Source organism: Thermobia domestica, chromosome 11, assembly GCF_964235325.1.
Source record: "Thermobia domestica chromosome 11, izTheDome1.hap1.1, whole genome shotgun sequence".
In the NCBI taxonomy this organism is placed as follows: Eukaryota; Metazoa; Arthropoda; class Insecta; order Zygentoma; family Lepismatidae; genus Thermobia; species Thermobia domestica.
In genome coordinates this window covers 827,367-846,442 of record NC_137464.1, presented here as the reverse complement: position 1 = coordinate 846,442, position 19,076 = coordinate 827,367, and the positions used below count along the sequence as shown (strand labels likewise).

General features: G+C 37.1%; 1 protein-coding gene across 1 annotated transcript in view; it reads left to right on the top strand.

Annotated features, from left to right (window-relative positions):
* The window catches only part of hth (Meis homeobox homothorax), a gene marked incomplete in the record, with an annotated part of 832,122 nt that overhangs the window by 167,703 nt on the left and 645,343 nt on the right, over nt 1–19,076 (top strand). Inside the window, 1 exon segment of the mRNA XM_081729908.1 lies at nt 12,430–12,630. Within this exon segment, the coding sequence (XP_081586034.1) occupies nt 12,430–12,630 (201 nt within the window).

Sequence of the window (19,076 nt, the reverse complement as noted above, 5' to 3'; positions counted from 1 at the left end):
GCAAAAATGGTTATACCGTTGGAGTTATGGTAAAATTTGCTATTAATAAGGTGTCACTGTTATGCGTTTTGTTTAAAACTTTTGTCTGATTCAAAATGGCGGATTTGAACATGGCCGCCATCAAGGCAACTCTTACCATAGACCTAATATTTATCCATCTGCTTTTTATTTAATTATTATCATTAACATAAAATTTACAAGGTGCGGTAAAGGACTAATACATATGCAGCAACAATATTTAATTTCCCTGTAACTTTTTACCAATTGCGCGTAAATCAAAATTAACGTGACCATTGCTCTTTTGATTAAATTTGCGCCTTAAATCATGTATCACATGACCCTATTCCTATTTTAAAAACTTAACCTTAATTCAAAATGGCGGATTTCAAGATGGCCGCCGTCAGGCATACCCTTACTATATGACTTCCTCCTAGTCCTAATATGTACCCATATATTTGTTATTCACCTTTTGTCGTTACAAGAGGTCTTACAGAGCTTTTACCTCCAACTGTATGAAGACTATTCTGTACTTCCATGTGATGTTCTGGTAGCTGTATCTCCTAAACCCCTGGAGCTTCGCACCTAAAACTTCACTGAAATACTGACCACATTTAGTACCACTTTCTCATATGTGTCTCAGTCAACAACTCGATTCACCCAAACGTAAGGTTTACTTGTGAGGTTATAGAATGGGGTGTCGTGCTGTTAGCGTGCAGGTTAATGGAGGTAGCAGGAAGAGTCGTCAAAGACTGCGGGGCTACTACGTGACCGTTTATGTCCATAGTTTGCGCAATACTACGTGTAATTGGCATTATAAGTTACTAGAATACACTCAAAAATATATTGGGGAACCAAAAACAAAAAAAAAAAGAAAGACAAAAATTATACCAAATGCACTGAAAAAACTATACCACTATTGAAAAAACGTCCAAAAGGAAGAAAAGAAAAAAAATATGTCTGGTATAAAGAAAACTGCTGTCATTTAATATAGGGCCCCAGCTGTATACTTTCGTCTGGGAGCCATGTTAAAATAATGCGGTAGTTAGTGATCTCTTGCCTGTCAGATGACAATTTACAGATTAAGAATTTCCTTTTTCAACAAGCAAGACTTTATTTTACATGAATTAGATGGTTACAATTACAAATTTAGATTATGTTCTCTCGCAGGAGACCATTCGTCCAGCTTAGAGCCTTATATGAATGACAGCAAGTTATGAAAATGAAAAATACAACTTACATTAAGTATGCTGGTGAACCACCCATGTTATTGCAGATCTTGGTTGGTTGCTGAGAGATCCGTTGGTTGTTCCGACATGATCCTTGGACCTCTCCCTTACCTTTTTATATGCTATTAATTTCGTCAGCCAAACCCTGAGGTTCTCCGTAACAGCCTTGTTTGTTCACTTAATTACTTCTTACGCTACGTGACTGCCGGAGAACCTCATTAGTCCACAATAAGTGTGACTGTTTATTCCAAAATTCTTTTGTTATCTAACTTAAGTACACATATATTTTATCACTTCAAAATAATGTCAAAAAATCTTTTTTGATATATTCTTTTTTAAAACCGTTGAGCTAACTTCTTTCTTTTTTTTTTCACTCATATGATAGTTTCATTGCATTAGCGAGCGGCTGAACTCGTCTAGCCTAGGGACGAACACTGGATCACCCTGTTTCAGGTTCACAAAGGAGATTAGGAGCTCTCTTGACCTAGTGGCCGTCACGTGACCCCCCAGCATGCCTCACGACGCTGGGTAACGCCGAAAATTGGAAAGCATCTCTTTCTTCTTTCTCATTCCTTTTCGTTGATTTGGCATACGTTTACGAGTTATCGAAGTAACGGACGGACGGACCAATAATCTAACAACGTACTTTGATCAGGTTCCGTTATTTATTCACAGTTATCGATACATCTAAATCTAATATGAACAGTTAATTATTAATAAATAATGTGGAAGTTACTTATTAATAAATAGTGGTTTCGTCAGACTTCGTTATTTGCTCATAATCAGAAATGTTCTTAAATGCTATTGGTAGATAAAATTCAATCACCATTACTTGGAAAATATCTGCCGACTCATGTACCAGATAAAATAAAACAGAACAATGTAATATTGTCTTTTATAGAATAAAGTTCTTTATATTTAGTTAAGTTTGTGTTTCCTATTAGAGGCCGTTCATACTTATCTACGAATCATAGATGAAATGAGTATAGGAACTATAAAAGGTTACTGTATGATTTTTTTTCAGTTTATCGTCCCACTTTTATGCTCAAAGGCGAAGGTAATGAAAGTTATGAACGAAACTGTGGAATGAAGAAAGTGTGAGGAAACGGAAGAAAACCAAGAAAATCCAGGAACACGGTGTTTGTCCACCAAAAACATAAGTTGGGGTAAGCTGGAATCGAACCAGGGACCCCACACATCATAACACTGAACCAACTATGGTCTCTTACAAGAAATTAGATTTAAAATAAGTGTGCAATGAAAACGATAAAAGATTTTAGTTCTTTTTGTAAAAATATTTTTTTTAAAAATGTCCAAATGAAGTTTGGAATAGAGAGGGAGGGTCGGTTATTTATTAAACATGATAGGTTTGAATTAATTTGAATTGATGTGAGTTTAGTGTCACTTTTAGCAGCAAGAAACGTAGACCTACAACTTATAGGTCTTCACTACATCGAAATTAAACTACCGCTAATTTTAGAGTTTTTTGTAATGTCTTCAAAACAAATAAAAATATACGAAAAGCAGAAACGTAGTGAACTAGACAATATTGTTTTGCATGTGATACCTTTACCACAATTCACTTATCTGCTTTTGGTATGCTGCTATTTATAGCACCCCAAAAAAAAAAAAAAATTGCTAAACCTATCGACAGTTGCAAATCGAAAGCAGATAGATGAGTTGTGATAACGGTATCACATGCAAAATCGTATTGTCTAGTTCACTACCTTTCTGCTTTTCGAATATTTTTTATTTGTTTTGAAGATGTTACAGAAAAACTAAAAAATTAGTGGTAGTTTAATTTCGCTGTTGTGACTACCTTTAACATCGGATCTAAATCACGAGTTTCGCCGGGAATCGAACCGACTTTCCTGCTCTAAAGCCCCGTACACTATCCCCATAGCCCCGAGGGAGCTCTTAAACGTGATAGGAATATAGCAACTGACCTTCCATCTATTGGCAATATTAACAATTCCAAATCGACGTGATTTTTTTTTTTTTAATCAGATGATCGCGTCGGATTGCAACTGATTTATTTTTAAATACCTGCATATGTCGTTGTTAATTGTAAACATATTTCTTTTCTTCTTTTGCACAGATACAGAGTTAACATATGCACGCGTACGACCTGATTTTTATCCGTTCGTAGGTAGCGTTCTGTTCATGTATGGTACGTTTACCGTTTATACATGTGTCTTCGCCAACACACATATTATTTGTGACAGTTGACGCTTGTTTCAGTAGTTGTACTTAGATTAGCTCAAGGTTGTTTTGTCTTTAATTTTCAGCTCGTTTAGCGGAATAAATTGTATAATATACTATCTTTCAATCGCGGTTGAGGAGTTCGGGAAAAGCTTCATCCATTTCTTATCCAGTTTTCTAGTTGTCTTGTGTGATTAGGAACTTTTTTTTTTTTTAAGTTCTTAATCTTGTATTTAACCCTTTTAATCCCATTGTTCCCAAATGGAAACAATTTCTTTTTATCAATTTTTGTCTGTGGATTATTTGTTGTGGATTTATTTCGTCTTTTACAATAAGGACCTGCTACCAGTCCATCTGCTACTACTAAAATGCTCAAAATATATTAAATGAGGTCAGAATCAATAAGTGTAGAAGGAATTAAGAAATTCTAAAACAAAACTAATTTGGGATTAAATGGGTTAAATACATTTTCAAGTATTAAATTGTTCTCAGGGGGCACGGTAGCCCAGTGGTAGAGCGTTTACCTCTGGTGCATAAGGTTCCTGGTTTGATCTCCTACCAAGTAAATTTGTAGTGGACAACATGGTGTGCGTGGATTTTCTCGGAACACCCCGTTTCCTCCCACTTTATCATTCCACCAATTCATCCATCATCACTTATTTGCTTTAATCATCGTCTCCCTTAACTTGAAGGACATAGTCGTGGGATGTTAAACTGAAAAAATTCATTATCAAATTCCTCATCTCGTTTCGAAAGGGAGACGAGAATTGTCAGGCTTTTTGTCTCGTCTCGAATAAAAATGTACATACTTCTCGTTCCATAGTCAACAGTAATTGTTTTTCTCTCCTATACTCCAAGTATATCATTCCCCCCGCCCTGAGCTTTGATGCTAACTACACCCTAAGAGAAATCCTGAAATATGTAATACCAGCATTATGAAACTAAGGCTGGGTCAAAGGCTATAGTAGAAGGTCTTGTGATCGATATCAAAGTAACCATTTGCAGATGATTCAAGTTTTCATTTTTCTTGTAAATTAAAAGACAGAGAAATATTCTTATTGTAATGCTCGGATTCTGAATGCCTTCCTGACGTCTTACGACGGCCAAATTACAAGGCTTCTGTCGCAGCTGGTCATTTTTATTCTTCGAGGCTCTGTTGTTGGTATTTTAAATATTTTATTTTTAATGGTCAGCTTTAATTTTTTTTTCTTTTCAGTTATTAAATAACAGACAATTGTTACTAAGTTTTCTAGTAAAAGGAATACCCTGTCCTTATATGCTTAGAACATTTCTTTTTTATATATAGTCAGTTCTTTTTGTCAAGAAGAAGAAGTGCAGAGGGCGCCCTTATTTAAGAATGTGGCTTCGTAGCTTTCAGTGGTTTTGGATTTTACAATTACCTGCACGATTTCCTTAAGACCTTCTCGGAATAATTTCCTCAGAGGAAAAAAATATCTTCATTCATTAGAATTTGTGGTTATGTGGTAAGGATGCTCGCTTCGTAAAGACTGTGTTCTGTGTGCACATGAAGCGCAACGGGCGTGTGGAGACAGGAGATATTTACATGTGGGTGGAAAAGGTTTTTTTCTTTCTTTTTTTTTTTTATTATGTGATGCTGCTCTAGTAAAGCCCAGTAAAGGAAAATTAGTAGATTGTGAATGTACAAATCAGAAGCAATCTGCGAGGTGACATAATTAAAATCCTTTTGTATTTGAAACCGGACACCGTAGTTTAATGGATGGAGCGTTGCACTCACGTACACATGGTCGTGGGTTCTATTCCCCCTGGTAGCTGGTTCCCAATTTTCGGCGTCGTGAGGCTAACTGGGGTGTCTATTGAATAAAAGACGTTACGGCTACTAGGTTTAAAAAGCTCCTGGTGCACCTGTTACAGGTACGGCGAAGCAGCATGTTGACACATATTCGTCGCTAGACTGGACATAGTTCAGCCGGTCGCTAACAGATGGCGTTGGAGCAGCTCAGGCCCAGAAAAAGGGTTATTTACGCCAAGTGGTAGTGGTGGTATATTTGGAACTGGAATATTTGAAGTCTCTGAACAATTTCTTGGGAATAGGGGGCAGATAATGTAAATTGGAGATCGTTCTCACTAGACTGAGATCCGTGCAGTCCTATGAGTGACTCATTTTGATTGTATTATAAACGTCTTTTTTAAAGATTTATTTTTGCTTCTGTGTAGCTGAATCACTTACCGCTCGTGATTTCGCGTTCGATTCTCAGTGGTAAGCATATATGATTGGTTGTTTTGCAATTTCTCGTCCTCCTTTTCAGCATACGTGGAGATATAATTGAACCTTGGGGCCGAACTATCGAAGCATAACCTCCAGCCGGAGTCGAACATGAGTCTTCCTCACCGAAATCTGTTACTTTTTTTAACTTTGCGAGCGAGCTCGTTCCTCTGTTCCTGCTCTAATGGCTTCCACGCTTGGCTTTCGTGCATGGGATCAAGGGTTCGATTTCCGGCGGGAGCTCATGTCGTTCGGATAGGGAATTATTTTTTGATTAGTTATTCAACTTGTCCTTGTACAAGGTTTGAATATTGTGGCTCCCTACAAAATACATTGGGAATATTGGTGATTTTTTAGTTATTCAACTTGGCTTTGGACAAAGTTTAAATAAACTATTGTTCTCTTGAATTACGTTGAATTATTTTAATATTATCGCTTCCTACAAAAGGCATTGGAAAGATCTGGGATACATGTTAGCATCTTTTGATTATTACTTCTTAAAACAAATCACCTTAAACTAGTACAGAAATATCAGTTTACGAAGTAGGGAAGATTAACCTTAAAAAAATAAAAATAAAAATAAATAAAAGAATTCGGTGTCGTTTGCTGTGTAGATTTGTCTCTAAAGTCCGTGAGGCTGTATTCTCCTTGAAAGCCTGAATTCAGTTATTGTTTACCTCAATCGGCGAAACAACCTTCGAGCATACGTAGGCAATGGTGAATAATAATAATGCAAAAGAAGAAAAAAGAACCACCTCTCAATATAGGTTATATGTACAGAGTATCCCCTCCACATTTTGTTACGAATGCGAAACAGGCCATCTACGTAACACACTGTCTGCATATGTAAACACTACACAGTTCTTTTTATCACGTAATGAAGACAGCGTTTATTCGTGACTTATTCTCTATGCATGACAAACATTAAATCTATCAAAAAATAAATAATAAAAAAAAAAGATCCGTCGCCCCCCTTTCCTCTCAGGCTCGTGTCATTTCACAACTCATGAAATAAGCACCACACTTAAAATGTAATAGAACACACAGTGACAATTAAACAATGTTTCTGATTGGTAAATTACTGGTGTTCTTGTATGCAGGAAGTGAAGACTAAAAACTATCAGAATCGACATGGCGCTCTTTACTTGTCACAACACTTAAACTACAAATGAATGAGTTACTTTTCTTTTTTCTGTGACATGAAATCATAATTATATAGTCATGTTTGTTTGATCCACGAACATTCATCATGTTCCTTTGAAATCATCCCACCTATGCGCATCGGAGTGACATGAATGATAATTGTCAACTGTGAATGGCTTTAATGATACTCCTTTATATACGGTTTATCACTAACACGCTATTTTGTTGTTTCAGTCTTGTGTAGTCGTAGGTTCGAATTCCGGTGAGTGCTCTGTATAAATAATGATTTGCATATTTCTGTCTCTTTGCTTGTGGTTCGGTGGTTATCGTGATGGCCTTTGATAAGCATAGACACCGGTTCGATTCCAGTGAGAGTATTTATGTTCGTATTTCAAGTTGAATTGAATATCAGGGATTTCAAAACATGGGGAGTGTGGAGACTCTATCCCACTATGCCAGTTCAATGCTATCAATGTTAACAGTTTTCTTCCACCTTCAAAAGTATCTTTTCAATGAGTTTTCAAACTCAAATTCTACATGTACTCCACGTTTTCTTATGTAAGTGACAATACCTCACTCCCGTCATACTAGAGGATTTCCAAAAGTTTCTGAACTGATATTAAAATCTTTAAGTTTTACGTCCCACGATTATGCCGGCTAGGCTAAAGGAGACGGTGATGATGAGAAATGAATGAAATGGTAGAAGGAAGAAAGTGGGAGGAAAAGGGAGAACCCCGATAAAACCCACGCACACGATGTTTGTCCACCACAAAGTTCACTTGTCTTTTGCGGGGATGCAACCAGGACCCCACGCTCCAGAGGTGAACGCTGTACTACTGAGCCACCGTGGCCCTGATATTGAAATATGGCACCATTGGTAGTAAGCAGTTTACGGAGTATAGTGCCATCTATACAAGAAATAATCTGTCAGCTTCAACTGGCGAGCTGTCTCAGATCGTAGAAGGTTGTTATTTGAAACAGGCCCAATGCATTAAGCTCGCTTACTGCATGGCCACACGGTTGTTATTGCCAAGGCTGCAGTGACTCAGACGCACCCTACAGCCCAGATGTAGCACCAACTCTACAGCGACTCAGTCAAATGATCTGACGCAGCTAGACAGTTGAAGCTGACAGTTGATTATCTCTTTCACAGACACTATATGCCATGAATGGACTACTACCAGCGGTGTGTTATTTCAGCATCAGGCGGCCAGAAATCAGCGAAGGACAAAATTTTTCCGCAATCGGAAAAATTCATTACTACCGGTCTCCGTATCTGTTCTTCACCACCCCTCCGATTTAACATTCAGTTGTCACATCCTAAATACTGAATAGAAGAACCAAATTATAGAAAATTTTCGATAATAGAGCAAAACTCATTCCTGTGACCCAGTTGAAATCCAATAAAGAAATAAAATTGTCAATGTTTTTTTTCGTATCAATATGTATATATACATACAGTAAGTATGAATTATATTATGAATTCTTGAGGTTAACATTATGAATGTATTCCGGTCATTTGTGAAATTACTCTTTTATGCCACTTGAGTGGGTGACATTTTATTAACACAAAATTGGAAGCGGAAATGACAAATGACTGTCATTATTATTAGAGTTTTGTAATGATTCGAGGGAAAAAATATACAAGACAAGAATAGCGTGATTTTTTTTGTGTATGTACTCATGGAAAAGTAATACAGTGTTATCATTATTATTATTTTATTTAGTATTAACACTTAAAATTCACTTTTTTTTTGCGGTGTGACATGGTTACTGAAGAAGTAATAAATAATACGAAAAGGAGCAGGGGTAAAAGAGGATCTGAAAAAGGAGGGGGATGCATGACGTCACGCCGTCCCCCGTATCTATCTTAGCCCATTGTACTTTTTAGGAACTGGAAGGACGCCATGTATATTTTCTGGAAGTGAGAGAACGGCGCACTCATCGTTCCCCCTCACTTTTACCGCTGGAAAGGAGTAGATTTTCGCCTTGTAAACTATCGTATTGTGGCAACGAAGAAGTCGTATTTCTGGAGTGGAACTTTTCAGTGTATTCTTGTTATTCAGTGGCAAGCGGACCGCCAAGAAATTAATTTTGACTGTTAATATTATATAGAAAAAAAGTTCCTGGCACGTATTATCTCTGTATGGCTTCCCGAAAATAACATTATCATTTGGATGGTTGGTAGTCCAGGTTGTCACACGTGGAAGAAGTGGATGTTAATACGTTCATCCGGAAGGAACTTGGAAATACAGTTCTACAAGGTTTTTTAAATATTCCACATCTGACTGTAAGTTTGTCGTTTGTAAGTTTGAACGAATATCTTTTAGATCAAAGTATTTGGTACAGGTGTCACGTAGTTGAATATACGATAATTGTAAAAATTAATGTTTGTGACGACGCATGTGTAAGGTACTCTGAAATATTGTAGCAAGGAGAATTGTTAAAAATTAATTCAACCTAGAGGGGCTTGTACAAACTTCCATTGTCCATGTTGTAACCGTGAACTTTCGATCGAGTAGTCCATATTTTTCTTGTCCGTGAGGAACACCTAACAATTATCTACCCAAAGCCTTGCTCTTTGATGTAGGTTAAGTTAGTTTCAGGAAAGGACATCCCACTCCCGAATGGGTAGAGTGCACGAGTCATTGATTCCAGTAGTGCAGATAATACCTTATCCTTAATCTGAGGTAGACAGGACTGAGATTGTAGTTCCGTGGTTCTCAGGGTTTCCCAAATCGTAGGTTGGACTCGGCCAAGTCGTGGTTATATTGTGAGATTTGGTACCTTCTGGTTTCTGGAAAACTGACAGATGAGAGATTGCCTTAATACGCTTTGGCTTTGGCACTGGTAGAATCTCACTCGCTACGGGATTTCACCCTCACGAGCAGATATAACTCGTAGATGGTCTTTTGTCCATCCTCTAGTGAGCGTATCCCATTACCTTTTGTTGTTTTATATTGATAATTTGAAGTTTTGACAACTGCGAGTTCGTTAAAAAAAGCTTCTGACATGAGGTAGGCGAGACGTGACAGTCCGAACCAATTAGGGGTGAATGTGCAAATGTCACTGTGAATTGTGCATATTGTCTGTCATCTGTTTTTTTCAACTTACAGATCGTAATCGTGGAACTTAAATACGTAATTCTAATAGGTAATAATTTGGCGAAATCTTAATTTTTGAAAGATGGAAACTCTGTTTCTGGGATGCATAGTCACGGACGGAGTAAGTTAGTTGGGAAATGTCTGCGAGCAGAAAATTGCCCAGTGGCGTCCTCGTTAACAAATAGCACGAGAGTAGTTAGTTGTTGTCTGTTTCTTGCTAACCTAACCCCTGTCCTATTTACCCTTACCAGAAGCCATTGAACGAAACTCCTTTCCTAGTTTTCGTGCCCAGCACATCCACATTTCCCCTCCCTCACCCACCCCCTTGGAATTTCGTGTATCTTCTCATCTCTGTGGCCGCTCAATTTCTTCCCTCCCCCCTCCTGCCCCTCGTAGTTGTTGTAGCTAGGCTGATGTTCTATTGTTATGCTTCTCGTTGGAATTTGGGATTCGAATTCCAATGCGAAGGCCCTGCCTGACATCTGGAGGACAAGCCAAGTAATATCTGTCACCCACGAGAAATGTTTTGAAAAGGGGTTGCACAAACACTAGCTACTTTCATCAACGACATAACTTTTTTCCCGCTTTTCTTTCTCGCTTTTGTTTGCAAAATAGTTTTCTCCTCTTAGATTGGTATTCCAGCATTTCTGAAATATCTCTCACCCCCCCCCCCTCCTAAACCAACCCCCGATGGAGGATCGTAATTGATTATATGGTGGATGCGGTTGATTGCTGTTGATGAAATTAAAAGAATTTTATTACTAGCTGACTGCTTGCTCTCCGAACTCCTCCCTGTTCCCTCCTCTTCCCGCCATTCCAGTTGATAAATGCTACAATAGCAGAGTTCTCGTGCTGACTGCAATACCAAATATAAATTACGCAAAATAAAATTTATCTTTTTTCTCTCTCTCTTTCGTAGAATACGGAAATTGTCAAGCATCTTGTCTGATGGATATATATGTATAATATATGATGACAATTTTAAAATGATATGCTTTATACATAGACATCACTGAGGAAAATTCTTGAAAAAACTCGGAACTAGCTCCTTTTGACTTTGTGGTTGTCATATATACGGTTTTGTTCATTCAAGATATACAAAGATTGATTCATTAAAGCAAGGATGTCCGCACGATTTTTTTTATTTTTTATTTTATTTTTTTATTTTTTGAGGGGGAAGGGGAAAAGACCGAAACACAAGCGTAGTCACAACACACTAGAGATGGGCATTTTCCTTAACCCTCACTCACATTCACCCTCAGTCGCACTCACACTCATCTGCCTTAACCCTCAAATATTATTCAGGCGCCCTCACTCACACTCACTCACTCGCCCACACACGCAAGTAGTACCTACGCCCTCACTCTTAACCAACTCCTTCACGCTCACCCTCACACGCCTTCAGACTCAAATATTATTGGTGCCCTCACACTCACTCTCAATCAACTCACTCACATTCACCAGCCCTCACACTCAAATATTGTTCACGCTCTAAGCTCCATTCACATTCACCCTCAATCGACTCTCATACTCACCCTCATCTACCAAAATGAGGGTAAGTGAGGGTGAGAGCGGCCCTCTTGAGGGCAGAATGAGTGAGGGTGCCCATCTCTGGCACACACATTTTGGCATACGCGTACACAAAAACTTAATAACAATTATTTACGCACATTGCTTCATTAATTATAGTAATTCTACAGCATTATAGAATTTAATGTCAAATAGTATAGTATAATGTTGTATAAGTATTTTAAATAGTATAGTAACTAAACAAATCTAATATTTATACACGTATTTCATAGTACTGAACACACTTCGAAACCCCAAGGGGCAATTGCTCCCGTTGACCAATCCTGCGACCGATCATACGTTACAGCTTCACCGTTCCTTTTCACCACCAAGATTGAATGATAATTACTTGTTGCTTACTGTGGGATTAGAAACTAGTGCATTCGAATATTGTAGAGCGAATAGATAGATGGAGTGATTATCTTGGACGAGTTTGTTAATGACGTCTATCTGTCAACATCTTCACAGGTAACGGTGAGTTTAACTGTGGCTATCCACATCCCACTTTCTGCTATTGAAGCAAAGGTCCATAATTGCATACACAGCGCGCCGTTAAATAGCGGGTGACATCTACCGGACGAAATTAAAATTTCTGGGCTAGATCCTTTGTACTGTCTTAGCAGAATTTATTAATTTGTTTAATCTAATTTTGTTTATGTACTATTTGCATCATATTTTAAATTTCAATTTTAAGGCTTCTGTACTCAAATCCCACATATAAGGTTGCTCACGAGACGAGACATCACTTTTACAACAACGTTTCGACTCGAGTCAGCCTCAACTCTTGTCTCGTTAGCAACTCTGTAAAAAAATAGATTAGCCCACCACCACTTTAATAATTTATAAACACATTTCATTGTTTTTATTGTATCGTGATGTCATAACACATGTAATTAGAGAATGCAATTGCCGTTTATAACAGTAATATTTTGTTTTCCAGGTACACGAATTGTGCGATAATTTCTGCCACAGGTACATTAGTTGCCTGAAAGGTAAGATGCCAATCGACTTAGTAATAGACGAGAGAGACTCGTCAAAACCCACCGCGGCTGAGTTGGGTGGTTCCACGAATGGGAGCGATGCGAATCGCAGTAACGCCGACTCGACGTCACATACAGATGGAGCCAGTACCCCGGATGTGGTGAGTGTTCTACTTATATTTAATAATTATTGTGATTTATTTAGTGATTGATCCACACGTATTCTGCCGAATTTGTTTCTAAATGTATTGTATAACACATATGCTATAACTATATACACATATAGCGTATACTCAATAAAAGGGGTTAACAGAGGGCGATATCTGGCACTGAGCAAACCATAAATGTCAACCCCGTGTAAGTGTGAAAAGACAGAGTTAAAGAAGACAGGGATTCGCATTGCATTTGTTACAGATAATCTAGATATACTTTATTCTTTCAACGTTCCATAAGTTATTTCAGTGGCCAAATTATGACGTTCAGAGGGCCCTTTGTTTCTCGGAGGAGTGTCAAGGAGCGACAGTAAGACCAAAGAATAGAATGAATGGGAAGGGCTTTATTTCTCAACGCAGAATATAACGACTCACCAAGGGTAGTCGTCAACCTGGTTCGATCGATGATATAAAGAACTTGAGTGGTAGTAACTGTTTTCATGTAAAAATATTTTTTTATAATTATGTATATAATACTATTCTCACCTTCTCTATCAGAATTATAAAGTAGATGAACGGTTTTAAATGGTTTATTAGTAGATACACTTTTAATGTATTTGTCATTCACACTGTCGTGCACATACACGAGAATTAGGTATCCATAAACAATTACATAGCAACGAACTATCTATTACTCTCCAATATCTTACAGATATTAAAAACCTTCTTCTTTTGTTATTATTAAATTAACATTCTATAAGGTATAGTGCTTATGTATGAGCACTTTCTACCCAAGGTACAGGTAATTATTAACCTATCCAATATTTCGTTATATAAAAATGTCGCCCGACGATGGGACTGAATATAAAAGTCATAAACGAACTTGGCTTTTATCTTCAAGAATCACTGGTCCGTTTACAATAGAAATCTTACATTACATATGTCCTTTACATTTTGATCGTTCCTCGTATATCTTCATTACATTTCATATATATATATATATATATATATATATATATATATATATATATATATATATATATATATATATATATATTTATAACAAATCTTTCATTTCATTACTACTTATATTTTATTACATTAATTATATTCATTTATTAAACGTCGTCGCTTAATATATAATTTTTGAAGGGTACGAAGTCAAAATCGTAAGAATCAATTACGTTTTAATACATGAGTCACCATGATGCAGGGCGCATTATATATTAATTATTTTAGATGATATTTCAAAATAAACATTGGATCTATAAGGCATCAGAATAATGAAGAATCTTATCCAAGATAGTCGTTGAGTAATTAGCTTAAAAGAATGAATCTTATATTTAACATAATCTCTGACAATTAAGTTTTCAACACAAGTCAATCTAATATAAATAATCTTTGCTTTTAATCAATTATGAACCGAATTATAATTCCTCATATTGTCTGTATACCGAAGTTATAAGAATTGTTTTCATTATTGATACTAACACATAAACTTAAAAATAAAAATTCACAAGAATATATAACTGATATGGGTTTAACACTAACTTCATTAACTAGAATCAATTTAAATTTGTACTAGCATATGATTCTAATAAGGTACATTGTACGGCACAATCTTGATTAGGTTCCACTATATGTTGTACATGTATTGCATCGTGATTCTGATTTTGATACGAAGTGCCATCTCTTGAACAGCGATTATGTCTATCCACGTAATTTGTCGTATTCCTGGAATTTCGCCATATCTTTCGATTGTTTTTATGTCTACTTCGATCGGGTGATCTGACATAATTATTGTTGTGATTGGTTAGGTTAGGTTGATTTCCTGCATAGCTTTGCCTATTTTGCTCGTTTGGATTGCTAGAATTTACTCGACTTCGGTTGTATTCCGTATTGTTCATACTACGGATATCTAGATTCCTAACAGGTACAAAATGATCTGAATTATTCTTACTTTTACTCACACTTGCTTGTTGATTCAAAGCATGGTATTGAGTTTCATAACATTGAACGAGCATTAACAAATGGTTGAAACTCATACACTGTGTAGAAAACAAGATTTGTTGTAACTTAAATGGGAGCAAATTTCGAATGGATGCTATTATTCTAGATTCCGACTGCAATGGATTAACAACTTTTAATTCGTTGTAGGTATTTACAACAAACTCGACAACAGATTTGTGTAAACGAGGATTGAAATGTTGATTTCTAATCGTGGCATCTCTATTTGCAAGCAAAATATCATTTTCATAATTGGCGATCAGCGCTGCCTTGAATTCCTCATATGTATTGATGTGATCACGTATTGCCTTAAACCATAAGGAACATGGTGGGAGTAATAAATGAGGGATTAGCTTCATATATTGTGATCTATCTATACACATTATATTGCATTCGTCCTGAAATTTTTCCAGGAACGAAGTAGCATTCTCATTACATTTACCACTGAATTTACTCATGGCACGTATTTCACTCATCTTAACGTTTAACTTTACCTTCCTTTTATCGTTCCGAGTACTTATTGGGTGACAATTCCTATCCATGACGTGATGTGTTGTTGTACCGTCTCTTATCCGTCCATCAGTACTCTTCGGATGAATTTCTTCCAAAATAAGGTCCTCATCAGATGTGGGTGGAGGCGAGGTCATCTCTTGTGAATGGGGAAACTCCAAATGATCACTGACCGTATTATTGTGGTGTGCGTTGTCCTTGACCTGTAGCTTCCTCATTTCCTCCTGTAGAGTAGCTATCAGTTGTGTATTTGCACGTATGTTGTTTGAATTATTGGTGACCTGAACCTTTTGCTGACGAACAGAAGATTCCATTACTTCTAAATCCTTTTTTACATCACTGATTTCTTGGATAATGTGGTCGTGATTATCCTGACAATCCTCAGATATTCTTTTTAATTTTTCCTCGAACTGCGAGGTGATGTCATTCATCGCCTGGATAATTGATTGTTTCGTTTCATCTGACTTCTGTTCCATTCGTTTACTTAATTCCTCATATCGCTTGTTGGATTCTTCGAACTTCTGTTCTATCTTCTGTTCTATCGTCTGCTTCAATTCCTCGTATTGCTTGTTGGATATATGAACCAAATTTTGTTCCAGTCGCTTCATGGCTTCCGAATCGTCTTTACGATATTGTTCTTGCCGCTGTAAGGCTAACAAGATTCGGTCTTCTAGTGTCATTCCTGGTGTTACACTATGTTCACCGTTGTCACTATCATTGGGTTCATTCTCCATAGCGTTACCGTTCATTTTTCTTATTATTATTCTACCACTTCTCAGTCTTGTGAAATTTGTATTCATTAACTTTATTACAAAAGTAAATTCACCCTTACTTTTCTTCGGGTAGTGAATTTACAAGAAGTCCCGGGTGAGGTAAACCAAAATTTTTATAACGACTCACCAAGGGTAGTCGTCAACCTGGTTCGATCGATGATATAAAGAACTTGAGTGGTAGTAACTGTTTTCATGTAAAAATATTTTTTTATAATTATGTATATAATACTATTCTCACCTTCTCTATCAGAATTATAAAGTAGATGAACGGTTTTAAATGGTTTATTAGTAGATACACTTTTAATGTATTTGTCATTCACACTGTCGTGCACATACACGAGAATTAGGTATCCATAAACAATTACATAGCAACGAACTATCTATTACTCTCCAATATCTTACAGATATTAAAAACCTTCTTCTTTTGTTATTATTAAATTAACATTCTATAAGGTATAGTGCTTATGTATGAGCACTTTCTACCCAAGGTACAGGTAATTATTAACCTATCCAATATTTCGTTATAAGAACTTGTCCCACATGCCCACTTGCAAGTTCCATTGCATTCTTCTGAATATCCTAGGATCTAAAGCTGATAGATACCCACTGCTGTTTCCCGATCCTGCAACTCCACAGCTAGGCTGCACGTAGGGATGCGCACGAGACGAGTCGAGACAGGATTTTCCTGACAAAATTCGAGTCGAGACACGGCTTTTCCAATAGAAAAAAATATTTTTCGAGTCGAGACATCACTTTTACAGCACATTTTCGAGTCGAGACAGCCATAAATCTTGTCTCGTGCGCATCCCTAGCTGCACGACTTAAAAATTCCCATGTATGGCCAAGTTTATAAGTTGATCAGGTGGTTGTGGTGACCACGTCACCTTTTCTTAACACAACATCTACGAAAAATGTCGTTTAAACATTTCTGGTTTCAGGCTTGATAGCTATCTTCTAGCTCAGAAACCCAGAAGACGTCGAAAATCTCCTCTTGTGTGACCATTCCGTCCCCATCTTTCAAACTTCAAACGCATATTTCCTCCTGAGTCGTAGAATTGGATAAAACCTCTTGCGTACGGTCTCGGTTATCTAATGATGCCTGTTCTCTGTGTATAAGCCGTCAAAGAAGTCAACATAGTTCCTGCAATGAAAAGACAGGAATAAAAACCATGAGGTCTTTCATTCTTAAATACAAGCTGAGACCCAAATCCATGAATTTCTATATTCTTGAGATACAACCTATAAGCCAGAGGAATGAGTTTCTTAGATACAATCTACAAGCTAAAGGAATAAGTCTCTTCATTCTTATAAATACAAATTAAGAGTCAAAGTCATAAGATTTTATTCTTAGATACAAGCTAGCGCCAAACCTTTCAGTTCCTTAATTTTAGATACAAGCTAGGAGTAGTTTCTTCGTACTTAGATACAAGCAAGGAGCTACAGTTATAAGGAGTTTCTTCATACTTAGATACAAGCTAGGAGCTACAATCGTGAGTAGTTTGTTTATACTTAGATACAAGCCTACAGTCATGAGAAGTTTCTTCATTTTTAGACACAACTAGGAGCCAAAGCCGTGACTTTGTACATTCTTATAGATATAACCTAGAAACCAAGGGAAGAATTCTCTTCGTTCTGTTAAGAGCCAAAACCACGAATATTTTCAGCCTTATAGATACAAGCTAGGAGCAAGAACTATGACTTCCTTTATAGATACAAGCTAGGAGCAAGAGCTATGACTTCCTTTATAGATACAAGCTAGGAGCAAGAGCTGTCTTCCTTTATACAAGCTAGGAGAAAGAGCTATGACTTCCTTTATAGATACAAGCTAGGATCTAGAGCCATGAATTTCAACGTTCTTATAGACACAGTCTACATAGATACAGTATAGAATTATTTCTTCATTCTTATAGAAAGAAACAAAGAAGATCGATGGACCACACACACAGTTGTGACCTAATTTAGTACATTCTTGTGCTATTCTAGATTCATGACATTCATGTTAGGACTGTTGATGAATTAGTCTTGTGATGCAAGGCGACTCTTTTTGTCTTCTTCTAGCTTATACTATTTCTTCTCAGAATGGAGTCTTAGTGCCACTGGGGCTAATCAGGAAGTAGGAACCTTGAAGACAAAGAGAGGGGAAAAATAACGTGTATAACAATGACTTCTTATTTGTTGTGTGACGGCATCTTCTAAAACACTTGTTTTTCTATATTTGTTCTCCCACTCCGTATCTCTGATATGCCTTTCCTTACTTCCCCCATTGTACGGAATCGCTGTGAGCTGTTGAAAATGGATTGCTGACATCATACATTCGTCGTGTTGTGTTTGCTGCTGGTAGTCTTGTTCAGTTGTATGTGTGTGTGTGTGTGTGTGCCTTTTGTTAGATATATTGAAGTAGTGCAGCCGTGATGGGCGAATTCGTCACCATCCGTCCGTCCATAATGAATATTTTGTTTCACACATAAATAGTGGAAGAATTAACATTCGATCGAAGCGCCACCATACTTTGTCTTGGAGAAGTTGACGGGGGACCGCGTTGGCAAATGGCAATTACCATTTATCGACCTCGTTGGAATACATTACGCTGCGCCCTGTGTCTACAAACGCTTGCGTCGCGTTCTTTTCTTTTATCGTCTTGTTTCTCTTAATAGGGTTTTTTTTTTTTTTTTTTTTTTTTTTTTTTTTTTTTTTTTTATAGCCAGTTTCCCGATGAATATTCTAATGTGTGCTCCACCGTTTTATGTTGTAAGCAAGTGCGAAAGGATAAGCTATTCTGCTACGTCACTTATCATTGTTGTTTGGGTGATTGTTAAGAAAGGGGGTGGAGGGTTGTCTCAGGCTTTATACTTCTTTCTCCTCTTTTGTGAAGCCAGTCGTGGTTTTCATGAACTGGAGCAAAAGCCTATTTCCGAAAGCTGTAATTCTCTCTGTGTGTGAATGTGCGTGCGTATGTATGTCTGTATCTTGACAAAGAGAAGAGAGTTCCCTCAAAGTATGTATTATTATACGCATGCTTTGTTATTCACGAATTTTATACATGCGTCTAGTTTGCCTCACCACTACTACCAGTCACATCACGTGACCAGTTGTGTCATACAAGCATAAGAGCGGAGGGGATTAGTTTGTCATATATTGTCTTTTTCGTCTTCCTTTTTTGTAGTT